Raw genomic sequence first — 27,684 nt, 5'->3', positions numbered from 1 at the left:
CTTAGTGAGGACAGTGAATTTCAGAATTGGGAGGAAATCTGTTGTTCCGGGCAATTATCCTACCATATAAAAATATTTCAGAATAGCAAGGAAATTTGGCAAGAAAACTGGACTTTACCGTACATCTTCACATTTAACCTTAAGACACCCATGTTTAAGTTGGAGGTAACTAGCTGATTATAAATGATCATCCAGAGAGCAGTAGCATTGTTGGATAGTGGTGTTTTGATAAGCCCCACACAACCTGCTTGGTTTCCATCTGAGTTTGTCTTTACCGCATAAGGAGAAATATACTCCACCAGAGGATTCTTAGCAGAGGGAGGGCAGCAGGTAGAGATGCCCTCATTCCCCAATTGGGTAGAGAACCTGTTGCTCTGGTTCAGCTGTCTCTTCAGCACAGATCCACTCAGGGGTCTGTGGCATGCCCTGCCGTTGGTGGAAGCTGCTGCTGGTGGCTCTGAGGTCTGTCTTCTCCCTTCCTCTCCAATTTCTGACTTGTGTGAGAGGAGGGAAATGGAACTAGCTGTACAGGGAAAAGGGGTAGAGTAGGAGAGCCAATCAGAGATGTTCCTGGCAGGGTGGAAACACATCAGGGTGCGATGGATCCTTTTCAAGAGTCTTTCCCCAGATTCTGTTCCTCTCCATCCCCTGTGAGCCTCAGCAAACCCCTGGAAACTGGCCAGGCTTGAAAATGGAGAACACTTGCAATCTTAACTCTTAGATCTTAAGGGTTGAAGTCTACCTGGCCAGTTAGCTGCCTTGACCTTTTCTGTAATAAAACCGCACAATAGCTGATTATTGTATTGATTATTTTGAGGTGGTACAGTTTTAACCTTTAATCAAGTTTATATATAAAAAACAGCAACAAATACTCTTCCCAGTGATGGAAAAATTGCCTTAACTGTGCTATTTACAGACAGTTAAGGAAACAATGGTTTCTATTTAAGTTGATTATTCTCAATCCCTTTATTCTTAAAAAAATTATGGTATGTAGACAAACTATATGGCCGTGTGTGACCAAACACGTTTCACATGTAAAGTAAATGGTATTGATGATTAAACACTGAGCCATAACAAAGCATGATGCCAATCTCTCTGAGACTAGACTAATATTTCCAAGGTCTTGTCTAGCTGACTTGTTAAAAAGGTGTAATGGTAACCTCTTTATTTACTGTAGATCTGTGGTTATTGTTAAACTGGCTAAGGATGCTCTTACAGAATAAGAGAATAACTGTGTTTTATCTCTTCGCTCCATTTTTGCATCTGTGACATATTGTATGCTGTGTTTGCTGTGCTCCCTGTATTACGTCTGTCCATGTCCTCTCCATCTGCATAGAAGCCTATGGTAAGAATCCTTACTCATTACATGTACTAATACACATAGCCAGAGCTCTGTGACTTTTCCTGAATCACATCATTTACCCCACAAAGAAGTTAAGCTCCAACACCAAACTAGCTGTAAAGGTGAAAGCAGGGGTAGCCACATGTTACGGAGGACTCTGATGCCTAGAGTGAATGTTACGTCATGGAGATAATAGGTATAAGTTCAGATTTGGAGTAGGGAGGGAAAAGGGGGGGCAAAGTGTAACTAGTTAGGGAAATGTGGTGATGTCATGACATGAATAAAACAGAATGAAAATTGCTATCACTAAGCATTCACCGCTATATAGTGTTTAGGGGGGCTAAAAAATGGGGTTGGGGAGGAAATTAGGTAACAGCTCCAACAGCTGAAAACCAGAAGTTGTCTCTCCTTGAGAGACAGTTACAGAGGGACGTGGAGCTGCCTACGGCTTTGGCAGCAGAGTGTTGAGCTGTCAGAAGAATAAAGCATAGCTTGCCTGTGGAGCAAGATAACTTACTAACATGGGGAGAGGTTTCCTCCTCTGGAGTAAAACATTCTTTGTTCAACCCTTTGGATGAGTACGGAAAACAAAATCCTTTGGTATCAGGAAAAGAGGCGGATACCAATAGAATACTGACCTTCTAGAAAGGTTCGCATTGCTGAAAGTGAGCTTGCTTTTCCACAGGAACAATCTGGAGAGAGAAAAACAGTAAGATGTCTGTGTGTAAGAAATGGGTAGACTTACCAAAGTAATTGAGACTGTAGGAAAAAGGAACTTCCTTTAAAAAACGGGGGTGGGGGCCGATAGGGGGGAATATAATGTTCTAGAGGCCTAGAGAGAGGGTGGGCAAAAACCTTTGAAATTGGATCAGAAAAGAAATGTATAGACCCTTCTGAATCAAACATGAATGCATAGAGTAGGTAGTGACTGGCAGATAATTGAAGACTTCCTGAAGTCTGAAATAGGAATAGTGAGATGTGAATTAAATATGAAAGGCAAGATAGAGGCGGGTGGAAAAGTTCCACCGCTATTTTATTCCTCTGGCCTCATGAGGCATAATTTCCAGGATGAGGGATGATTCTTACTTCCAAGTATTAAGACAACAACCCCCAACAGAGGATTCACAATTGAGTAATAGAATACACAATGTGATTTATTCAGACTCCAAATTATTTCCTCACAGAACAAGGAGAAGTGGACAAAAAAATTACAGATCAGAACTTATTTTGTGGTAACAGCTGAAACTATTTCAAAGCCTAAAACACAGATTTATATACTGTAATCCCCAAAATGAAGTTGTCTGAGGAATGCAAACCCAGCAGCAAGCATACAAAAAGGCTTGAGAGATCTTCTGATTTGATTTCAAAACCAGAATCTAAACATGTAAGCCTGAGAGACTATATCCTCTTCCTCCTCCTCCCACTGAGGAATCTCATTTGGGTTCTGGACATCCAATCGTTGTGAAAGTGTTTCCAGACTTTAAAAATTCTCACAGGAAAATATAGTACAGAAAGTGTTTTTTTAGTGACAGTAAAACAAGCTGGTGTATGTTAGTCCTCATGTACTCCTTACCTTCTGTATGAGCCACTAAGCAACAGACTTGTTTGGTACCACAAGCTCTTTGGGAATGGGATGATGAGGAAAGCCTGACCTATTTTTATAAACGAAAGTACCTATTGTGGTGAAGAAGGGAATTCTAACTGTTGAAGCCTTGTTGTAATGCCATTTAATTTGCTAAAGCTCATTAATGGAGGGAAGAGACACCTTGTAAGGATTCAGAGTGGCAGCCGTGTGAGTCTGTATCAGCAAAAAAAATGAGGAGGACTTGTGGCACCTTAGAGACTAACAAATTTATTTGGTCATAAGCTTTCGTGGGCTAAAACCCACTTCATTGGATGCATGCAGTGGAAAATACAGTAGGAAGATATATATATATATACAGAGAACATGAAAAAATGGGTGTTCTCATACCAACTGTAATGAGACCAATTAATTAAGGTGGGCTATTAGCATCAGGCGAAAAAAAACCTTTTGTAGTGATAATCAGGATGGCCCATTCCAAACAGTTGACAAGAAGGTGAGAGTAACAGTAGGGGGGAAAGAAATTAGCATGGGGAAATAGTTTTACTTTGTGTAATGACCCATCCACTCCCAGTCTTTATTCAAGCCTAATTTAATGGTGTCCCGTTTGTAAATTAATTCTAATTCTGCAGTTTCTCGTTGGAGTCTGTTTTTGAAGTTTTTTTATTGGAGAATTGTGACTTTTAGGTCTGAAACTGAGTGACTAGGGAGGTTGAAGTGTTCTCCGACTGGTTTTTGAATGCTATAATTCTTGATGGATGATTTGTGTCCATTTATTCTTTTGCGTAGAGATTGTCCGGTTTGGCCAATGTACATGGCGGAGGGACATTGTTGGCACATGATGGCATATATCACATTGGTAGATGTGCAGATGAAGTATACGACAGCCCACAGTTTATAAGGGAAGAATGGTAATTATAAATCCCCAAAGACTGAAATCTAACACGTAGACCAAAATATGTCGTTTCTACAATTTCCTATATATTTGGAGATGGTGGGTCATGAACCAATCTTTTGAGTTTAAATTTCTCTTGATAGTTTGTTGTGCTGACCAGACTCCTCATCAGTGCACTGGGGGAATGGGAAGCTCTTTTCTTGAATCAGAAATATCTGTGCCAGATCAAAGCCCATCAAATCTTTGGAAAGAGTTGGTGTCAAAGCAAGCATCTGTAGGTCGCTTCTTCTGCTCAACTGCCTTCCAGATAATGAGAATCAGACCCTTGTGTCAATCTGTGTGTAAAGCTGGCTTCCCTGTTCGTGAAAACAATCCTGATAACGGGTCCCCTTTGTTTATTTGATGCCTCTAGAAGAGGAGGGATCAAACAAGTATAACACTCCTTAATGACGTGCAAACCAAAGGGCATTTAGTCCTTCAAGCGTGGGAAGTGCAGAAAACACATTGGGTCAGATCTCCACTAGTGTAAATCAGGTTAGCTCCACTGAAGTCAGTGGAGATGTGTTAATTTACACTAGCTTAGGATCTGGTCTGTTCAATGGAAGTCGCTTCTCAATCATTGCTGCTCTGTGATATGCAGCTTTAAGAGATAACAGGGCAACTTCTGCTACATATGATGGGTTGCTTTATATGCTTATATTCTTTAAAACTTGCAGCAGAGAAATGCTAAAACTCAACTTTACCCTCAGTCTTAGAGTGTGTGTGTGTGAGAGAGAGAGAGAGTGAGTGTGTGTGTGTGTGTGTACACAAAATACATATAGACAATCAGGCGCCATATCAGATCTGGACAAATAGTTGTCTAGAGAGGACGTGGAATACTGTCTTGTATCAAACAGTCAGGTGGTAGTTTCAGAGTAGCAGCCGTGTTAGTCTGTATCCGTAAAAAGAAAAGGAGGACTTGTGGCACCTTAGAGACTAACCAATTTATTTGAGCATAAGCTTTCGTTAAATTTGTTAGTCTCTAAAGTGCCACAAGTACTCCTTTTCTTTTTTTCAGGTGGTAGTGTCCTCCTGCAGAAACTTTGTTCCATAATTCAACTCATGTCATGATATGGTCCTGAGTTAATCTCTTTCACACAGTATGTATTCCATAGCTCAGGAGGGAAGATATCTGGTTCAGCTATGTCTTCAGTCCAGGAATTTATATAAATGTGATTACAATCTAGTGTGGTCCAGGATAAAGGGGATATTGCCTTAACTGGGTTACACAGGGAAGTTCCATTGATGCAGGTTGACATCCATGTCTTGTCTTGGAGCCATGACTGTTGGTTGTAACTGGGGAAACTTCCTGTGTAAGTGAAGGTTATGTCTACTAATAGGTAAGTCTGAAATAGCACAAAATATATAGATTATGTAGCCTTATAGGTGTCACATCTCTTTGGATGCATTTGTGTAAACTCCTGGCCCAGGAAAATGAATTAGGATTCACAGTAAAATAATTAATATTGAACAGCCTGGAGGTCTGTTTGAGTAAATTTTCCCTCTCCCCTCTTTCCTATCTTTCCTCTGTTTTAGATTTCATTATCTGCATTGTTGGTAAGTTTGTGGTTTTTCCAAATCTACTGGCAAAACAATATCTTTTCTGGAGACTGAGCTCAGGAGACTGATAACATCTGGAAAACTCCTTGACTAGCTTGTTTTATACTGAGGTTTTGTCTACACTGGAAAATATACTGGCATAATTATACTGGTACAACTGTACTGTGACTGTATATCTCCCTGTGTAGACACCTTCATTTTGGATTTAATGCTGGTTTTCTGGTTTAGGTTAAACCACTTTCAGAGCAATGTACACTAAACTTGAAAAACTCACTCTTACTCCAGAATAACAGGGTCTATACAGGGAGCTATATAGGTATAACTGTAGCAGTGTGCTGGTAAATATCCCAGTGTAGGCAAGTCCTAAGTGTGGTTCTCTTGTTACTAAATGCTAGTGTAAAACATTCCTCTTTCTTCCCCAAAGTTTGGTTTTCTTAGTGCACATACGTGTTTAACTTTCTATAGTGACCATTTGGTTTGATAATATCTAAGATGTAGTTTTGTTCTAGTGTATGAATGTATACTATTTTTGATGCTCTTTGTCTGTCTGTCTACCACAGTAAGTCTGCCTAAGTTACGCTATTCAACCTACATGAATAACGTAGCTGGAGTAAACGTAGCTTAGGTCGACTTAATGTGGTGTCTACGCTGCGCTGGGTTGACAGGAGACACACTTCCGTCAACTTACCTTACTCTTCTCGTTCGGGGTGGAGTACCAGGGTCGACCAGAGAGCGATCTGCAGTTGATTTGGTGGGTCTTCACTAGAGCCACTAAATCGACTCTTGGTACATGGGTCGCCAGAGCATTGATCTGGCTGTAGTGTAGATATAGCCTTTGTGTTCCCTTGCTGTGATAGTTCACTCTCTCCAAAAATCTGTTTTAAGATGATTTTGCCTTGATCCTTTGCAATCCATCCCTTTTTCATCCCACATTTTAAATCTACAGCTTCTCTTGTTTTCTTTATATTCTTTATTCCTTTAAATCTGGCTCTATGCAGTAAATCCCAGATCTCTCCATAATGAGATGTAAAAAGCCAATTTATTAGTTGTGGCTCATGTGTTAACTCTCTTAATTCTTATCACAATAGTACATGTGCACAGGAAGAGACTACATTGTTCATGATTGAGCATTTTTAGTATAGTGGTTTAAAGGTTTTGATAGATCAGACAGATTCTCAAATAAGCCTTAGAACCTGGAGAAAGTCTTTGAGACTCAATTAAAAGTTCACTTAAATATCTTAGCCCTCGTTTTTCATTCCATCGTAGTATCTCTTTGGGAGGTCTAAAATATGTAGTTAAGAGTACTGCATCTTGTTAAGGTTACCCAGCCTTTCCCATTATAAGACCCTGATTTTAATTGTTCATAATTTTGCCAAACATCTTACAGTTTGTGCTGAAACGTTACACGCAGGGTGGGCTGAACATTTTTTGTTGAAATTTCAGCCATTTCCAAGAATGGGGCTGAGGAAAAATATGTCGTTTTGCCACTTTTTTGGGCGGGGGAGGAATCTAAGCAGCCTTTTCTTTGAAAAGCTCTAGCACTCCCATTTTTGGAGCAGCAACTTGAAATTTGTCAGGGCGTGCCCTTTGTATTAGGGATGTGCCTTTTACCATCCCTGTGAAAATCAACCCAAATTTGGCCTTTGAAAAAATCAGTTTGTAAGTGCTCAGTAAAGTCTTTTTAGATTTTAGCAGCTAAATTCTCTGAAGATTCTGACCACACTGAGTGTGCTGGACCCTGGGACAGAGTAAGACATTTCTGGGCTGCTGCAGGTCTGAGCACCTGAACTGAGAGCACATAAACTGAGACCAGAGGAGAGAAAATGATCGACCAGCTTGCTGGTCCAGGCAGTGTAGAATCATAGAATCATAGAAGAGGAAGCTGCCTTATTTAAATGCAGAGTGGGCAGCAGCCAGACCTTCTGGTGCGGGGAGTGGGAGTAAACTGGGAATAGTTTGACATGGACATGTCCCCCAGTCTGTCACAGAGGGGAGCTTGGGACTGGGAGTTGGAGTAAGTCAGGGGAGACAGACTGGCTGTGCAAGGAGACTGGGAGCTGGGACTCTGAGATGGGGTGGAGACTGGGTCTGGGAACCGGGGGTCGGAGGAGGCAGTGGGTTGGGTCTGATTGGGCAAGGAGACTGGCACTGTGGAACACTGGGATGGGGGGAAGGAGGTGTGGGTGGAGGGAGGGGAGCTGGATCTGATGAGTTGAGGTGTTGGGGGAGAACTGGGACTGGCTGGGCAAAGGGACTGGTACAAGGAGCTGTAGGAGGTACTGAAATTGAAGAGCCTGGGGAGACAGATTTGGGGGCAAGGGAATAGTTGAGATGAGGAGGTGGGATGGGAAGCTTGAGGAGTGGAGACCGGGATGAGCTAGGTGAAAATAACGGGACTAGGACAAGGGATTGGGGTGGGGAAGAAACAGGACCGAAATAGGGATAGTTTCAAGGGACTGGGACAAAAGGGGTTAAGATTGTGGGAGGAACAGTCAAAAAGAGCCTGTGCCCACTAGAGAATTTTTCCCTCCAGAGCATAGGATGGAACCCAAGTCTCACAAGTATCTGTGGAACCCACTGGCAAAGTGTTCCATCCCCCTCTAGTGCTGGTCCACGTAGAGGATGACAGCCCACCATTGCTATCACTAGCAAAAGTGGTCGATCTAAAGGTTCCATGCCTGCTCGTGAACCATGTGGGTGTCAATATGATGCTACATGATAGAATTAGTTTTTTCATTTTGTTTTTTTAAACCTAGGATATTACTCAAAAAACTGTTTAAATAACATTATTAAGGATACAAAGTCAAACACTGAAAAGTTTGGAAATGCCACAATAAAGGATATCCATGAAAATCTTTCTTTGGCCCTCTTGGGAGTATGCATTATGACAGTCTTTAATTACATAATTACATACTACTTTTCCATAGTATGCCTGCCTCATTCAGTGCACAGGATGGACGGTGCTTACTTAATGAGCAGCTATTCAATATTTTTTTTTCCTCATTGTTCAGTGTATGGCCTTACGCCTTATTTGCTGCACACTGTCCAAACCCTAATCTGAGGACAGAATTGTTAATTTCCTCATGGGCTTTGCTGTGGTGCCCATCACTACAATATCTGAGTGTTTCATAAATATTAATGAATATATTTTCACCCCACCCCTGTGAGATGAGGAGGTATTATCCACATTTTACAGGTGGGGAACTGAGGCACAGAGATTAAGGTCAAAATGATCCACGCATTTTGGCTGCCCAATTTGAGGCACCTAGGACCTGATTTTTCCCAGCACTTAGCATTTTATAGCACTTTATATGTTCAAAACAGATCCAACTGATTTCAGTTGCAGCTTTGAGTGCTCAGCACTTCTGCAGACTAGTTCTCAGGGTGTCAAGTCAGACACCCAGAAAATGCGGAGCATGCAGTTAGTAATAGCGATCACATGTGATGAGTTTGGGTTAAGTGACTTGCCTACCATCACATAGGAACTCTGTGGCAGAGGCAGGGATAGTCCAATTCTCCAGAGCAGCATTCAACTGCCTTTATCATGAGACTGTTCTTTTACTTCTTGCAGTCTCTTGCCTCCTTCACTACACACTTTCCAACTTCTGCAACAAACAAGGCAGCGATTCTACAGACAATAGTCTTGTGCACTACACAACCCTGATTCATCCCCAAAGCAGATGTGAATAGCACTGCTATTCTCCCATCATAACGACAGCAGTACCTGGAATAGAATGAATGAAACTTAAGGTTGTTCTTTAAGAAAAAATATATATTTTTTGAGGTTGTACCTGGCATCTTGTGTGATAATGGGGCAGCTTGCTTTTCATTATCTCCATGTTTGAGTTGGAAATACAGTAGCATCTTGCTAACTTGTACTAATGACTAGGGGACACCTTGTGAATAACTGAATTTTGGGAATTCATGAATCATAGTAGTAGTAATAATAATAATAACAATCCCTCTTGCTTCACTTATTTTTGCCATCTAGTTTTCAGGGGTCAGATCGGGTACTAAAAAATAGTAAGATTTTAGTTCACTGCTGATGAAATTGTACAAGAAAAAGAAACAATGTTGGCATTTAAAGTTGTCATCAGGCTTCGTTGTCAATACCCAATTGTGATGAATCAGAACAATAATCCTTCCTATAGACCTCTCATTTCTGGCTGTCTGAGGACTCAGGCAGAGATCACCTGTGTCTTTTTACACTTAGGTCACATTTTAAAGGTGGTTCTTTACAACCATAAGGGCTAGAGATTTAATTTTTTTAAATAAAAGGTGAAATTCTGGAGCTGAAGGTGATACCCATCTTGATGAGCTACTCCAGGCCAGCCTGATTGGAGTTGTATTTATGAAGCTTGATGTTGTACTAACATGGGCCAATAAGGGTGTTAAATCATATGGAATCCTATTATTATTATACTTGACTGTAAAGTGAAGTGCACCTTCCATGGGTGTTGGTGGTATGGGATGCTGGACTTCAGGATGGAGGGAATTTCTGTGAGCAAAATTCATGATGCCTTCAGTTTTGTTCCACTCTTGTATCAGCTTGATTACAAACGCTGATCTGCCCTTGCTAAAGGAGAGCTTTGTTAGGAAGCTGGTACTACCGTTGCCACCTAAGTTTATATGCAGAGTTCACCAATTTAGTTTTAAGATGTGATTAATTTTAAAACATTTTAGTTAAACTGATACAAACTCCTGTGTGGACACTCTTATTTCAGTTGAGCTTTAGTCAGTTAGGAACAGGTTAAACTAACTTGAAATAAGTGTCATAGAATCATAGGACTGGAAGGGCCTTGAGAGGTCATCTAGTCCAGTCCCCTGCACTCGTGGCAGGACTAAGTATTACCTAGATCATCCCTGACAGGTGTTTGTCTAACCTGCTCTTAAAAATCTCCAATGATGGATATTCAACAACCTCCCCAGGCAATTTATTCCAGTTCTTAGCCATCCTGACAGTTAGGAAGTTTTTCCTAATGTCCAATCTAAACCCCTTGTTTCAATTTAAAGCTATTGCTTGTTGTCCTATCCTCAGAGGTTAAGAAGAACAATTTTTCTCCCTCTTCCTTGTAACAACCTTTTACATACTTGAAAACTGTTATCATGTCCCCTCTCAGTCTTCTCTTTTCCAGACTAAATAAACCCAATGTTTTCAATCTTCCCTCATAGGTCATGTTTTCTAGACCTTTAATCATTTTTGTCGCTCTTCTCTGGACTCTCTCCAATTTGTCCACATCCTTCCTGAAATGTGATGCCCAGAACTGGACACAATACTCCAGCTGAGGCCTAGCACGGAGTAGAGCAGAAGAATTACTTCTCATGTCTTGCTTACAACACTCCCTGTGTCCACACAGGGGTTTGCACCACTTTCACTAAAACCGTTCAAATCTGTGTGTAGATGCTATTTTTGGTAACGTTGGGCAGGGTCTCTTTTTTTACAATGCCCTTTAATTATTATTTCAGCTTATTTCCTGTTCACCTTATAACACAGTTAAGGCTAGCAGTGTACGCTACAAATCTCCTGCAGGGGCTTTTGTTGAAGCCAGGTAAAGTCAGCACTTTGCTCTCAAATGTCAGTAGAAAAGGGGGCAGGCATTTTATGCATGAATCACAAGGGCCATAGATTAGCGTGGTTCTGTGCATATTTTTATCAGGAAGAGCTGATTCCCTATTTCTTTGTGTATTTCAGTGGATTTCCCATGGTAGCCTATGCATGTTAACATATTTATACCACAGGGATGCTGAGGATAAATGTTGGTACAGTGCTATGAAGGTGACATTCAGTAAAAGTGTTCAGCATTCATAAACAGAACCTCTTTCTGTTTTAACTTACTACAGCATTTTTAAGGGAAGCAGCATTGTCTAGCGGCCTGGTGATTGTGACTCCTGGTGTATTCTTATCTCTGTCACTAATGTGGTGTTTTTATTTAGATTTATAGAGCAAAAAGAGGCATCTATGACCTTTTGACAAGTCATTTGAAATAGGATTTTCAAAACCATGTACGTGACTTAGGAGCATAAGTCCCATTGAAAGTCGATGGCATTTGGGCACCTAAGTTACTTAGATGCTGGTAGAGGTCCCAACCTTAGTGCCCGATTATCAAAGTTAAGCACCTAAATCCCCATTTTAGGCATCTGTGTGGTGACCTAGCTGCCTAAACCAGCATGTAACTACCTAAAATGGGTAATTGTAAGGTGCTTAATTCATATTTGAAAATTGGACAACATGCTGATTTGCCCATCCGGTTTCTTCGGAGTGTTGAATTTCTCCTTCCTCAGATGCAGACCCGGTTATACCACAGACACACAGGTTTTGTTAATTTATTTCCAGTGGAGACAGGTGTGCATTTTGATTCTTCTAGATCTGTTTGCTATCTCCATTGACCATGAGGGTTGGCTAGCTAAACTGAGGACGTTGGCAGGGTTAGATTCTGGCTTTGCTGGTTCTTCTCAGATCCCAGAGGGTAATTTGCTCTTCTGCCCAGAACACCCTCTCTTGCAGAGTTGCACAGAGTTCTGTTCTGTCTGTCACTCCCATCCAGTGTATATGGTGGTCATTGGGAAGATTGTCACATGGTTGGGGTTGGGGGTTTTAATCTGCATATGGACGACAAAACTTTGTCTTTTCTCTGAGACATGGATGGTCTCACCTGATGAAGATAAGGGCCTGCATTAGAATCAGCTGGTATGAACTCATACAAGTAATGGTCTGATAGAGCAGGGGTTCTCAAATTTCATTGCACTGCGCCCCTCTTCTGACACCAAAAATTACTACAGGACCCCAGGACGGGGGACCGAAGCCTGAGACTGCCCAAGCCCCGCTGTCCCAGGTGGCGGGGCCAAAGCCCGAACCCCACCACCCTGGGCAGGGAGCCAAAGCTGAAGCCCAAGGGCTTCAGCCCCAAGCAGGGGCCTGTAAACTGAGCCCTGCCACCTAGGGCCGAAACCCTTGTCCCTGGTTATTTTGGCTAGAAAATTGCAGCCATTTTTACTCTTACTTGTGCAGACTGTGCCACAGTTAGCTAGGCCTTTCACTTATGGATTAGATTACTACATTGTCCTGTACAAAGAGTTAGGCTTAAAGACTGCTCAGATATCAACGCAGAATACAGCTGCCTGTTGTTTATGTTGCATCTGTTCTTCCAAGTTGTACTGGCTTCCAGTTTGCTTGTGTGTGCAATTCAGAGTGCTGCTTTTGGATCTTTAAGGCATAGATTTTAATGAGTATTTAGGCATTGCTGCACTCAGTGTTGCAATGCCTAAATCTCATTTTCAAAAAGGATTTAGGCACTTAGGAGCCAAAATCCCATTGGCTGTCAATGTGATTTAGGCTCTTAACTGCCTAAATTCCTTTTGAAAATGAGATTTAAGCTCTTAAATCAGTTAGATGTTTCATCACTGAGCGCAGCAACCCCTGAATACTTTTAACAATCCGGGCCTAAAGCTTTGTATGGTTTGGTTCTGTTACTTGAGGCGCTCCCCTTTGTCAGATTAGATAGGGCACTTTCACTTGGTCCACTTAGACCAGAGATTTTCCAACTGTTCCACCCTTTGCAGCACTCCTTCCATGAATTACCTCCCTTCTCAGCACCCTAGCCCCCTATGGCTTGGGTCTCAAAATGTTTCCTTCTGTGGCCCACCGGCAAGGGTAGATCACAGTTCGAGAATATCTACTTTCAGATAGACAAGGTACAGGAGGTAATATATTTTATTGGACCAGCTTTTGTTGGTGAGAGACAACCTTTCGAGCTTACATGGAGCTCTTCTTCTCTGTGTAAGCTCAAAAGCTTCTCTCCCTCACAAACAGAATTTGGTCCAATAAAAGATATTACCTCACTCACCTTGTCTCTTCTAATATCCTGGGACCAATGTGGTTATAACAATACTGCATATGCTTTCAGATAGTTATTTAGTATCTTCTGGCTGCCCTAAAAAACTTGTACATCTAGGGACTGGATGCAAGGTGTTCTCCAGGCAGGCCTCTTGGCTCTGGGGCTTGTTCCTCTATTATTCCATCACAACCAGAATTTGTTGACTTTTGTGGGACAGTGTAAGGCTCATTGCTTTCATCAGACTGTAGCCTGAATGGGAGACTTGAAAAATGAGTCTGTCTTACTGGGGTTGGGGAGATATCTGTGTAGCTGAGTCAGTATTGTTGTGGTGTGTTAAAATCAGGGTGGACTGATTTAAATCAAAGATTTTAATAATGATTTAAACTGGCAAGCAAGAAACCTTGATTTAAATAATTGATTTTTTAATCTTATTTTGCACTGGTACTTTTTAGTTACTTTCTTTAAAAGTTCACGCTCGATAGTTGATATAAACATTAAAATCTGTTCGTTTGCAACTAAATGTAGCCTTCCATTAAATTTGGTGGTTCTTTTTGCTAACCACTAGGATAAACTATATCTATACCCATTGAAGCAATTCTGTTACTCAGTGTACTCTTAATTTTTACCTTTTTTATTGTTGGAAAAGGTTGGGTGACTCATTTCTTATTTACTAGATGATTTTGTTTACTTATGTTTTGTGTCCAGCTGCATTTTTATGGAAATTGGAATTCAATTAAAAATGCACAAAACCAACATTTTAAAATTGTTTTTTAGTTAAATAAAACAACCTTAAATGTATTGGATACATAAGAAGAAACTAAGTTTATTAAAGCATATTTTGCATTTAAAGCTGATTTATTAAACAATGGAAGTATATACTGTAGTTATTGAATTGACTGATGGTTTCTCGTCACCGTGGGCCACATATTCAAAAGTATTTTGGTGCCTAAAAGTGCAGATAGATTTCTAGTGAGAGTTTCAAAAATGCTTAAACAGTTTAGGTACCTAACTCCTATTGAAAACAATTAGAATTGAAATAGTAGGAGTTAGGTGCTTTAAAACTAGGCGCCTGTCTGCATCTAGGTGCCTAAATACCTTTGAAAATCCGGTCTCTTGGTTTTAGAATTAGTAGAGCTCATCTTCTGCTACTTGATTTTTATTCATAGAATTGAAGAGTAAAACAAGCTTTCCTGCTTTTTCAGCTCCCACTTGGTGTCTCAACTTTGAACTAGCTCAAATGAATTGAAAAAAAAAATTCTGTCCACCTGCCAGCTAAACTGAACCCAAAAGTAATTAAGGTTAATTCTGCACAGCACACTGAAAATACTTTTGGAAAAATGTTAATATTAGCATTCACTCACTTGTAAAGGCTCACAATAATATAGTACATGACATTCTGACATATTTATAAAACTCAAGTTGACCTAAAAATTAGATTTCACCCCCGATTCTATACATACTTATTAAAGCTGCATCTTTTAACTCATTGAAATCGGAGGAGGGCTTATTGATGTAGCATATTGGTTTTTTATTTATTTAAATTATTTTAACAGTTTATAGTAAATTTAGGCCTTTACCTAGATTGTAATTTTGAACTTAAACAGGTTGATTTTGAAAAAGAAAAATGTATTTAATTTAAATAAAAACTGATTTTAAAAAATCCAGTTTTCTTCATTATTAATATATATTTTTATCCACCCCATTTTAAATTATGTAAATACTTCCAGTGAGTGAGAGACATACGTCGGAGGCCTTTCATGAATCTAAAAATAATAGAGCTCACTGGATGGATAAAATATCAGGGCTTGCTGCTATTCCTAAATTTCCAGCTGTGGACAGTGAGCTCAGTAACCCTTCATGCTGTGGATGCACATGCTTTTGGAGAGCATTTACCTACTGCTTTTAGTTGTAATACCCTTTGTATGTATGTGTATTAGACAGACTTAAAAAAGTGTGGTGTGGGGGCGCAAAGAAGATGGGGCTTCTCTTCCCTTAGCACAGGGGTGGCCAACCTGAGCCTGAGAAGGAGCCAGAATTTACCAATGTACATTGCCAAAGAGCCACCATAATATGTCAGCAGCCCCCCATAGGCCTCTCCCCCCGATCTCAGCAGCCCTCCATAGGACCCCCCGCAGCCCTGCCGATCAGTGCCTCCTGCTCCCTTCCCGAACCTCCCGATAAACTGTTTCGTGGCATGCAGGAGGTTCAGAGGGGGAGGAGCGAGGGCATGGCAGGCTCAGGGGAGGGGGCGGGAAGGGGTGGAGTGGGGGCAGGACCTGTGGCAGAGCCAGGGGTTGAACACTGAGCACCCCCCAGCACATTGGAAAGTTGGCGCCTATAGCTCCAGCCCTGGAGTCGGTGCCTATACCAGGAGCCACATATTAACTTCCAAAGACCTGCATGTGGCTCCAGAGCCACAGGTTGGCCATCTCTGCCTTAGCATAACTCTGAAAGTGAAACAGTCCCAAATCCGTCAATGCCACAAGAAGAGGCAGGGTTGAATATCTCAGTCTCTGATGGGTTTGTCAAATATTCCCCAACTGCTTTATAATCTTGCATGGTGTGTCTCATATACCCTCTGAGAATCCAGGGGTCAGCAAGGTACTTTTCCTACCATGCGAAAATATTCCATCAGAGAAGAGGTGTGTGGGTGGGTGTGATACAGATGCAAGAATGTTAAAAGGGGACTGAAGTTCAGAGACCTGTTGGTGCAGCTGGTATCCTCTCAGTTGTGTGGAAGGACCACTGAGCGCTACCATCCTCCTCATCCCACTCATAAAACCATGCTTATACCAGAAATGGCTTTCAGGCTGGAAAGGGTTTAATTTATGGAATAAGAAATTCAATCACTACAAACAAACAAAAATTCCCATCGATTGTTTTCTCGTTCATTCAGCTCACTGGTAGAACGGAGACCCTGATTCACAGTGTAAATTTCAGTAGTGAGGTTGTTGAGCCACTTTAAAGGCATTTATAATCTGAGGATTGAGTGGCTCGTGGTTTGGTAATGGGATAATAGAGATTTTCACAGGACCCCAAATCTCATCCTGATCAGCAGTGACCAATACCAGTTACTCTGACTGAATTAATGGTCTCAGTCCAGTTGTCAAGAAACAGCTGTCTGTATAAGACTGGCATGAGGCCAGGAATTGTATAGAGCTGGGACTGAACTCATGTCCCTCTGCAGATCCGTGTGAGACATGTTGGCAAGTAATATCGTGGGGTGGAGGCTTGTGATGCTACCACCTTGTATTATACCTGTTTTATGGGTAAAAAGGACTTTTCCAGGGCTGTCAATCTAGCATCTATCATGTGATTTAAGGGTGAAGAGGGTAGAGTTTACAAATAATATTGGGTGACCTTTAGTTTGGGGAGATATACATTTCCCTCATTCCCTGATATACTTTTACATGTCCTAATGGGCTCTTTTGCTGTTGCTGCAGGAGGAGGAAGAACAAGAGGAAGAGGATGATGATGAAGATGATGATGATACAGATGACCTTGATGAACTAGACACTGACCAGTTGCTGGAGGCCGAGCTGGAGGAGGATGAGAACAATGAGAATGCTGGTGAGGATGGAGACAATGATTTCTCTCCCTCTGATGATGAGGAGCTTGCCAACTTGCTGGAAGAGGGGGATGAAGGTGAAGATGAGGATTCTGATGCAGACGAGGAAGTTGAGCTGATCCTTGGTGATAGTAAGTATACTTCTATCCTGGTGGTCACAGGTGGTACCATCCTCACAAATATGAAAGAGATAAATTTTCCCTCTGGAAAAATTGATTTCTCTCCTCCCCTCCCTGGATGAAAGGCACCGGTTCCCACACTCAATCAGCTTTAGGCCTCCCAAAGTGCGCCACTGGTAAATACCAACCATGGTCTGACGGAACCACCTTTGTTAGGTCTAGGAAGGAAACTGTTTCCATCTTTATTCCCAGATACACTTGAGAGACTTTAAAAGCAGGTTTTGCAACTCCTTGCGAAGGATTGTTATATGTATGCTCACAAATCCTGCTCTCCAGAGGGACCCAGACTCTTCTCTCCTCTCCTCTGCTTTGTTTATACCCTCATAGAAATGGGAAGCCCTTTTCTTCCTTGCTGGTTTGAGCCTCTTCCATTTGGCTGATGTACTTTCACCTTCTGCAGTTACTTGGAGAATAACCCAGCATGGCGTTTCTGAGCTTGCTTCTTCACTGTCCCTGACCGTTCCAGTGCTAACCTAGCTCTGTGCATAAGGTTGAAGTTGTTCTCCCTCCTGGTTTGGAGAAACAGAGACTTCATTTAAAAGAAAAATAAATAAATAACAGTTTTGGAGTTTGTCTAGCACTTCAATTTTGAAAACATTTAATAAATCAAGAGAGGATGACCTTGCGGTTAAGGTGGCACTGGATTGAGACTCAGGAGATCTGAGTTTTGTTGCCGTCTCTTCCATAGATTTCCTGTGTGATCTTAAGTATTCACTCAGTGTCTCTGTGCTGCAGTTTCCCATCTGTCAAATGGAGGTAGTAGCACTGCCCTACCTTACATGAGCGTTGAAGATAAATGATGTTTGAGGTGCTAAAGTATTGCAGTGATGGGGCTGGATGGGAACCGAGACGGAAACCTGACCTCTTTGGTGGCAGGTTGGAAGGCTTCGAGTGGCAATTCTCAGTTTCTGAGCTGGTGTTTCCTTCCACACTAAGTTCAGAGTCTCTCACTGGCAGACTCATCCATGCTCTTCTTCTGTTTCATTGTAGTGCAGCCCTGCTCCTCTGTGATCAGACTCATGAATTTGGGGATAATGCCCCCTCAGGTCTCCAGAGATTTTCTTATATGTATGTCAGTCAGTTCGCAGTTCTCTTGAAGGTGGTAGGTATTTTGTCCAAACAGGACATTTGTATAGGTCTAATTAAAAATGGATTGCACTTTAACACATACTTAGCGGTATTATTTTGTGAGAGTGGGGTTGACCTATGACAGGGTTCTAAACTGAAACTAAAGAAAACCTCCGTTTAGGAGTCACCAGTGCCAGGAAGAGAAGTCACTAAAACTCGGTCCTGCAGGGCCTTTTCACCACTTTCTGGCCCTTCTGCCAGAGGGGGAGACTGGCATTCTGTGCTGCATCTGCCTCACCCCACTTACTTTACTGTTAGAGGAAAGACAAAGTCCTGTGGGGCTGCCTCTGGCCTGTCCACTAACTTCCTGTTTCCTCTGATGGGGCTACAGGGCTGCTGTGAGCACTCAGCAGCTGTGCGGGGAACACCCAGTAGGAATGGTAAGGAAGCCACAAGAACCTGACATCTCTGCACTTCGGTTTGTAAGCACCCAAGGGGAATGAGTATTGAGGAAGGTGTTGAGGACAGGTAGGTAGCAGACACTGGTGGGAAGGAGAGGGGAGGTTACACAGAAATGGGTGAAAATTTGTGCACTTTGAAAAGGAGCTTATTTGAACTTGACTGTCTTTAAAAACCTCTGCATTTGCAAGTAAATTGGCTCTTAGTTCCAATAAATAGCTGTAGTGTATACATGTGGCATTTACATCAATCTGTGATTGAGTCTCAGTAGAAGGGGAGGCGGCTGCAGCAGAGAATAAGTGATCATCTGACATCCAGGCAATGTGAGTACATCTTTCCTGCTCAGGACTTTGAATACTGGGGTCACTGAGATCCCTAGGTGGCTCCAAAATCTCAAATGGGCGCCAAGCATTTAGACTTGATGCCTAAAGTATTAGAAACTACTCAGTCTAGCGCACTGAGAAGCACACAGAAAATTCCAAGTTTACATGGGAAAGAGAAAGCAGAGGCTTCTATTAGAGAGGCCAGCAGGTAACAGATCTGACACTTAGGGGCAGTAGTTAAAAGTAATCATCCAACTCTTGATTCTCAAGGGAATTAGAGACACCTCACCACTCATTCCTGAGCAGCCTCCGGTTTATAGAAGGGGAAGGGCGTAAATGTAGAGAGGTGAGGGGTGGGGCGTTACTAATATGGCAATTGGGCATGTGATATCAAGTTTATTCTGGGTTATTATTATTCAGATCTAGATTTGGACTGGTGGTTTGAGGTTGTCAACCCTGCAGTGAAATTGCAGCCTGTGAACGCTGGTGGGGGGGGTTTGTGAGACCCCTTTCCAATGGGCACATTGAGGGGAAACAGGCTGGCACTCACCTATGCTCCACCAGAGCACTATCCATGACTGGTTCCCACCCCATCGCATGTCCCCTCCCAGCTATCCCCCACCCCATCTCCTTGTTACCCACTTCATTTCTTGGTGTTGTAGAAAATAGGGAGGAGGTAGAAAGGAAGCAGAAGAAATGCGGGTCCAGGAGTTGCTGATCCCTTTCCTGTGTATGTGGTGGCCTGGGCCATGGGGAGGGAGCTAGAGCCACAGCCTGGCGAGGAGGAGCTGCCGGAGCAGTTGGCTGGCTCTCTTCTTGCTCTGGCTCCCCCTGCTGGCCCATGTGCTTCTGCAAATACCTGAGTCAGGTGCTTTTTGTGTCTCAATTCAGCATCTGCAGTTTTGAATGGTGCCTCACTAGCCATGCCAGCTAAAGTTGGGGTAGGATGGAAACAGCTTTGGGAGTAGGGGGCATTCTGGCTCTGTACATACATAGCTATTATGGACATAGTGCTCCTAAGGACAGTTTTGCAGAGATACAGCACTATGGGGTGTTCTTGTTCAGAAGCTAGCCAAAGCGGTTTGTGAGGTAATTCCTTTAGACTTCTTCCCACTGCCATCAGTCACAAGGCCTACATGAGTCACCAAGCAAAAGGGACTTGTCACAGCTCCACCTGGCCCACTGAAGAAGTTCCAGGCCTCGGCCAAAGGGGTCATTTATGAGTAGCAGTAGCACCCCTTGCACTGAGTGCGCTGCCTGCTCAGAAGTTGCTGAGCAGGTGCCCTGTGATTTTGGGCTATTTGAGGCTCTACTTTGAACTTGTATAGCTGCAGCTAGCCCTCCAAAGATGCAGGGGAACTTCACAGCCATCTCAGAGACTATAGCTAGGCATGGAACTTCACAGCCATGCTCTGGTCAGGTTGCACTTGTATGGTTAGCTGGGTCCTGTGACGGCTCCTCTTTCTGGACTCAGCTTTGTCAGGCTAGTGTGGTCCAGGTCCAGCATGCATCTTGTACTTACCTAATCATAATCTTCTCCTCTGCCTTCCCTGAGGCTGCAGTCACGTTTAACAAGTTCCCAGCCGTGGGGACACCAGTGAGCCTCAGAGACTCTGATCCTTGTATTCACTGCTTAAGAGTCCAATCTTGAGATACACTCCAATGTATAACACTTTGCCTCTTCTCCCCTGCCCCCCAGTGGTACAGGCCCTCTGAAGAGCTTCTGACTGGCCATACTGGTATTTCTTGACAACCCTCCTGAAGCTTGGCACAGTTAGAATGCCCGTGTACAGTGTGGGGACGTAATAATTAAAGGAACAATGAAAATGGGGAAGTGAGTGACCCTGGTACTCATGTCATGGGCAGGGAGGAGTTGCCTTTTCAGGAATGACCTGTGAAAACCTTTAAAATGTGCAGATGTTCCTCTCAGCCTCGTGCATCACTTGGGTTGGAGGGGATCTGTTTGAAGCTTGGCCTTTCTGGACCAGCGCAATTTCTGCGCCCACTGGGGTTCTTGCAGAAGCTCGTTTCACTGTCTGAGTCCCTGGGATGTACTTATGAAAACGCTCCTAGAAAATGTGGGGCTGTCTCCCCTTTGTAATGCCCTACAGAAAGCAGCTCAGCAGGAATTCGGATCCAGGACCTAGGGAGAAGCCTCTTGCTAGCAGGCTGAACTCTGGTATCTGCAAGAAAAGTGTCTGATTAAAATGGGCATTTCAGTCCCTCTTGCTGGTGACTGGCAACTCGCAGCAGAGTGACTTGTTTTTGAGTGTTTAGCTGAGTTGTGATCTGCTATTCTAACATCTGGAAGGGTGACTGCCAAGCTAGTATGTGAGTTCTTTACAGGTATGTATTTGCAGATTTAAGGGTTTGTGTTGAGAACAGCCAGCGTTTGAATGGAAGAGCCCTACAGGACCCAGTGAAGCGTTGTGCTCTCCCTTATGGCAGTTATAACAGGTCTGTGTGGTCTCACTTGGGCAGTGTGAGAACAGTTGACAAGATAAGTGCTTGCAAACATCTTGAAAGGTTCTGTGCTGTCTGGCCAGTGGAGTGATAGTGGTTTGTTAAGAAGGACTGAGGCATACATTGGGTTGTTAAGAAGAACACGGCTGAATGCTGATCAGCCAAGAAATTCTTTCCCTATGAGATCAGGATGCCCCTCTCTCATTCAGTTCCCACCTGCTATTAATAAATAACTTATTTGTCTGCCTATTTTCCTCTCCATGTTTTCTGGACTCTTCAGATCTGTTGTCCCTCCTCCTTCCCCATGTAACCTAGTTGCTATTTTACAGCAGTACTTTGTGGCTCAGCTCCCATTGCATTGCCATAGCTACTGCTCTCCTAGGCTTTACAATAAAGGCTGAGACTTGATTGGCTGGTGGGTCACCGCACACATCTGAAAGGGCAGCCAAGCATTTTGGGCAGGAACCCTCTGGAACTTCAGCTTCCCTTCAGTTCCCCTGACTTTTCAGCCCAGGAGCTGCTGTCCCTTGCCCAGCCCTGCCCCATGGCAGAACATGCAGATGGGTTGACTTGTACTTTCCCTTGAAACTTCTGAGATGTGTGGCAGCTGGTTCTCCTGAAGTGGTCTGAGATCTTGGCCCAGCCTGGCCACAGAAATCAGCAGCACCAGAGAGTTGCTATAAACATTTCCTCTGGATAAATCGGGACCATGGAAATAGCTCCCAGATCATCTTTTTAAGCAAAAGGAAGAGTTGAAAGGAGTCCCACTGCTTGTGAAGTACTCCAGTTGGGCTGGAGGAGACAACACAGCATTGAGTTGTCTGGGCAGTGAGCTTGTTATACGGGATAGTTCAGAATATAAAGCGTTTCTTTGACTAAGTTTTGCCAACCCATTTTTCCTACCCATATTAAAGGTACCTACAAAGGGCAAAAACCAGGCTTGTGCCCTGAGCTACTTTTTCCCCTCCCCCCCCCCCCTTTTTTTTTTTTAAAAGGCCTAAAAGGTTTGTCCCTGTTTTTATGAGGCTTTGCTTACACTGGAAGGGTCTCCGGAGAGCTCGTGAAATGTAAGAGGTCATAAGAGACTGGAAGCTGAGGGGAGAAGTGACTTTTGGTTACTCTTTAAAATTGCTTTTAACACCTAGTTAACTGTAGCACTCAACAAATACTTAGGAGAAAGACCGTCTTTGTTAAAGATTCAGTAACCATGTCACTTCAGCTAGGGCCTGAGAACTCATGATATGCATCTCTGCCACTTTATACTCCCCTGCCGCACAACTGAGGGAGACTGGACTTTCCTGTTTAAAGTTAAAGCAAGTGGTGGTCATGGGGGAGGTGGGCCTGCTGGCAAATACTTTCATGTCTTCATTCTGCTTCACAAAGCTAAAAAGGGCAAAAGCCTGTTCTTTAGAAATCCTCTGCAGGTCACCTTTAATGAGTGCTGTGCAGTTAATTCATTGTGAAGTGCTTTGTGGGAGGTGCTACAAATGATGGTATAAATATAATGAATTATTGACTTTCCTCACTAATGAGGTCCCAGCAGTGCACTGCCTGGAAAGACAACAACTGTTCAATAAGAATGTAGCTTTTGGTGTCCAGTTTGCTACATAATGAACTAGTAACTTCTGCAGAGGCCACCCTTCAAAGTCGGATGTAGTTTCTTGAAATGTGTGGGATGATTGTGTGTTGCAAAACCACATCTGTCCTGTCCCAACAACATGAAGTTACGTCATTTATATGTTCCCAATAAGTTGTGCAAATATCTTACATATGAGTAACCTCTTGGTGGAAAGTTCCAGCTCCTAATGCTAAGGAGTTCATTGGTCTGGGGTCAGTCTGCTTGAGCAGGTGGTGGTCATCTCTGGTAACTGACTGATGCAGAACAGGCTCCATTACTTAGCTGGCCTGACAGCTGCATTTTTTGACATACACCAAACAAATAACCCATGTGTCCCCTTTCCAGCTGACAGCTCAGATAACTCTGACTTGGAAGATGACATAATCTTGTCTCTGAATGAGTGAGGAGTGACAACCACACAGGGTGTTGGCATCAGGAGAAGTTCCCTTCACAGAAGACAAGAGACCAACTCGGAAGCAATTTCTGAGCACCCCTTGGGACATCCAAGGAACTCCAGCCCATCAGTTGTGTTTGTTTGGGTCAGATTGAGGCGCTTGAATAAACAGACCAGGGGCTAGGCCTCTTTCTCTCTGCCTTTTTTTTTTTTAAGTTTTAATTTTAGGCTGAGATGAGACTCTCCTCTCCACGGAAACGTCTGAAGCTATTTCAGAATATATTTTCTTTGTACAAAGTTCTTTCCTAAAGAACAAAAATAGTTTTATATAAAACCAAAAAAAAAGCAAAAAAAAAAAAAAAAAAAAGGCAGGTGTTATAGTAAAAAGAGTCTGAACTTTGTATCAATCTAGTACCTTGTTACCACGGGTCAGGCTTTGGGGGAGAAAAATTGTTTAAAATGAACAAAAGGTGTATTTTTACTCAGAGTACTAAATGAATAAGAGGATCATGGTTTCTAAAATTGCTGAGAAGTGAGAATTTTTTTTTTAAAACAGGTGTTGCCATCTGCTGCTAGCTTGTGTATGCGTCACCTGCCTTCAGAGAAAAGCCCAAGGGGGTAACTGAACCTCCAGCCTGCTTTAAGCAGAGGTTCTTGCTGTAATAGCAGCCAGAGGGGGAGGCTGACACCCTGATATTCATGGAGACAAGGGGCTCTCGGATTGCAGTGTGGACTCTTCTTCCCCCCCTTGTGATTCAAGGTTTTTTTTAATCTTTTTTTCTCCCTTTCACACCCTCTGTGGAAACTGCAAATTGAAGGTCTTTCTTTAATGTAAAGTGTATTTATTAAAAAAATAAAATACAAGTCCTGTCTCTATGTATGGCTGAGCTGTATTCCCCCTCAGACCTGCCCAAATAGTATTTGACAGCACAGTATCTCCCAGGACACACCAAGCAGCCTTCTGTAGGAGAAATGGCTGAGTTGCAACACAAAGAACAAGGTAAATCAGGTGGGAGGAAGGAGCAGTGCAGCAATTACAAAGAACTGTTAACTTAAGTTCTGTCACAGAACTGAATATGTTTTGTCCTTCACTCACTTAAGGCTGCCCACCAGAGCTATGCCTCGGACATCCCTGACAACTCTTCCAGATTCCTCTTTTTACCAGGTTAGATCGAAACAAATATTTACTAATTAACAGCATACTTGGTCTTCCTCGAAACAAAACTTTTACTACTATGATTTAAGATATACCTGAACATTTATTACACTGTTATGGGCACTACATAACCCCACTGGACTGTTGCAGAAAACCATTGTGATATTAACACCAGAGAGGAATAGAGATAAGTCAAATGAGGTGTTACTGTTTACAAGATCGCAAGGGCCCCACCTTAATCACCTAGATTAGGTGCCTTTTTGGCTTTAAGTTATACAACATCCAGGCCCTAACAAAACCCACCACATACAGCCTGGTGCTCAGAAAACATGCCACCACTTGGCTGTGGTTGAAAAAGTCTCTCTTCTGAAAACTTTTACAGCTTTCTTAACTTACCCTGGTGAGTCAGAACAATGCTCTAGCTGGGTTGCTCTCTTGCCTATTCCTAGAATTCAGAATGGGAAGTTTGCACACAGAGAGTGATGTTTAGTAGAGAGCAGGGAGGCCCAGTGAGTTCCTCTCTCCTCCTTAGCTCGAGAGTCAGGCCTGCACTACCCTGAGTAGAGTGTTTTTAAACTACGAGGGGAGATGGCCTTTACTCTCTGTCCACCCTCCGACAGTTGCTAATTCACTTTGTCTATCCTAGAGAAATTAACCATTTGGTCCACTTAAGACTGTTTCAAACAGGTTACATGCATGCTAAATACCCTCACAGTATGCCTACAGTGCCACTTCAGCTGGGGAGATTGCTGGTAACAGTACAAGTGGTACGTAATGCTGCTACTGTTGTCAACAGTGCATCAAGGGCTTTTTGAAATCTCCCACAGGGAGCAGTGCCAGGATATGTACCCTAGGGGGCATGGACATACTGAATGGTTTGTGCTTTACATCAGCTCTATCCTACCAACCCAACAAGCTGTCCAGTTGAGCAAGACAGCCTAGAAATCAGTCCAACCAGGTGCTCTTCCCAGGGTACTGTCCCCAAAAATGGCCCCTAAACTGCTGCTAAAACCAGTACAAAACCCCAGTGTAGACAAAGCAGAACCATTTTTACCACCATGATGGTGTTAGGCTTTTCAGCACGTTTACTAAAACAGCCAAAACAAAACAAAAAGTTCACTGCTGGACCTATGGCCACACTACACCTCCCAGTGCTAGTTTCAGAGTAGGTGGAAATTGTTCTGGTGTCTTTTCCCCAGTGCAGAGACGGGCTTACATTTTCCATTATCATTCCCCCCGCCGTATCAGGCAGGATTCACATTTACCAAGAACCATGCCTGTATGTATCTAAAAGATACCATGGGGCTGGTCTCCTACAGTCAATTAGGTGTTAAGGTCACATGACATTACCACCTGTCACACCTCCCTACTGTTGCCATTCTCTCACTGCATCTTCGCTGAGCTCTGCTATGAAGGAAGGGTTCTCATAGCTGGAAAAAAATGTCATAGACCTAACAGCAGCCATGTGTTATTACTTGCTTGTTGGTACATTCCTCATGCCTTTTCTGCACCTAGCATACATTTGATGCTAGACAGATAACAGGCACCTGTTTTTATAGTAACTTTATTTTTTAGTTTGGTAGATGTCTGAATACGCATGACAGCAGGGGTACAACCGCATCCTGGGAATGATGGACTCCATTCATAAACACTCAGCCATACTGAACAGAAACGCATTCAGGAAGCAATGGCACAAGGCTAAAGCGCTAATAATCTGAAGTTCTAATTACTATTTACTTGAGCCTTGGCATTGCAGAGCTCAAGTAACATTTTTCTGGCTTTGGCCTCAGGGAATCATCTGTCTCTCGAACCATCCAATGCAGATTATATAACAAGCAGTCATTGCCACTCAACCACAGAAGCAGTAGCAGCTATAATTCACAGCAATAGAGTCAGTTCACAACTGCACTTTCCTCCACCTCAATGCACAGGATGTTTGTGACAAAAAGCTAGAGTTGCTCTCTAACACTGACCATGTGGAATATTTAATAGCAGTTGGTTTCAAAAAACAAAAGTAACACTTCAAGGTGTTGATAGGAACCACCAACACAGTTAAAAGACTGAAAGCCCTAGTCAATCCAGCCAGCCTTGAACTTTGGGGGCACGGTATTATTATTGAAGCCTCATTATTAAACTCACACAGTAGCTCTATTTTAATATAACTGCAGTATTAAATAAAAGCAACAAATTGTTTACATTATTGAAACAAGCAACTGACCATGCACCAACAATGCTGTCCCTAGTCTGAAACTGCAGGATAAATGGGCTTTATTAGCGTGAATTAACCTCCCCCCTTACATAGCTTCTGCCACCAGTCATACCAGCATATTAGCTGACAGCACGGTTTTAAAAGGGTCTTTGGCAACTTTCTGCTACTGAGTGTCTGGCTCACACCCACATGTGCAAAAGAGATTTTGGGTCCTCCAGCATTGTTGTTTTACAACAAAAAAAGTCTCTGGAAATTCAAAAGCAAACTTAGGGGGTTTTTTTATATCCTGGAAACGCTTCGCTACAACTGCTAAAGGCTACCAGCATTATAAAATAATGGTACTGTGTGGATTTTAAATCAAGTTTGGAATGGTTAACCCCCATCATTAAGATAGTGAGAAATTAGAGAGGCAAATGTTCTAGCTTCTGTCAGACAATCACCTCACAGACTACCAGCAGGAACCGCCCTTTCTTCAGTTCCAGTTTTCATTCCTTGTTTATGCTCTTACTGCGGCACAACTTCCCAGGATCTTAGGAAAATTAACACCGTTAATTATGTTTTTAAACTGCCAAAAGGTATTTTTTCCTCCTTTAGAATCCCGCGACCAATTTAACTTTGGCAAAACCATGGCCGTTAAACTCTGCCCTATACAAAAGGGCACCTGCAGTGCAGTAAAAACTAAGCTTGTCCCCTTTATTTGTTTATGTATAACAGAGGCCCAAAAGGGTTCTCTCTCCAAAGAGGAAAGGGATGGGTTTTTTCAGTCCTGCTTGATTTTTTCCCCCACCCTTAAAAATTATCAGGAATGTCAAGCCTTGTCTACCTATATTTTTTTGAAGCTTCTTGGTCAGTGCTTGTGACTGAATGGATAAGGAAATTAATCTTTTACAAGCAGCTTTTTTCTCTTAAAAAGATTTAAAACTATGAAGAAGATTCACTTCTATTGATCAAGATTCACTTCCTTGAAACTTATCTACCTGGGACACCTCTATCA

The 27,684-nt window shown here is 42.7% G+C and overlaps 1 protein-coding gene across 2 annotated transcripts in view; it reads left to right on the top strand.

The window, feature by feature from the left end:
• DCAF1 (DDB1 and CUL4 associated factor 1) overlaps window positions 1–24,201 on the top strand; it is a 104,088-nt gene extending 79,887 nt beyond the window's left edge. For both annotated transcript variants that reach the window (XM_048858132.2, XM_048858133.2), the window contains exons 23-24: window positions 16,697–16,952; window positions 23,277–24,201. In XM_048858132.2, coding sequence (XP_048714089.1) covers window positions 16,697–16,952; window positions 23,277–23,335 — 315 coding nt within the window. In that variant the 3' untranslated portion in view covers window positions 23,336–24,201. The remainder of the gene's footprint in view (window positions 1–16,696; window positions 16,953–23,276) is intronic.
• The last annotated feature ends 3,483 nt before the right edge of the window (window positions 24,202–27,684 follow it).

Source organism: Caretta caretta, chromosome 7 (genome assembly GCF_965140235.1).
Source record: "Caretta caretta isolate rCarCar2 chromosome 7, rCarCar1.hap1, whole genome shotgun sequence".
Classification (NCBI taxonomy): domain Eukaryota; kingdom Metazoa; phylum Chordata; order Testudines; family Cheloniidae; genus Caretta; species Caretta caretta.
This window is presented reverse-complemented; position numbering and strand designations above follow the sequence as displayed.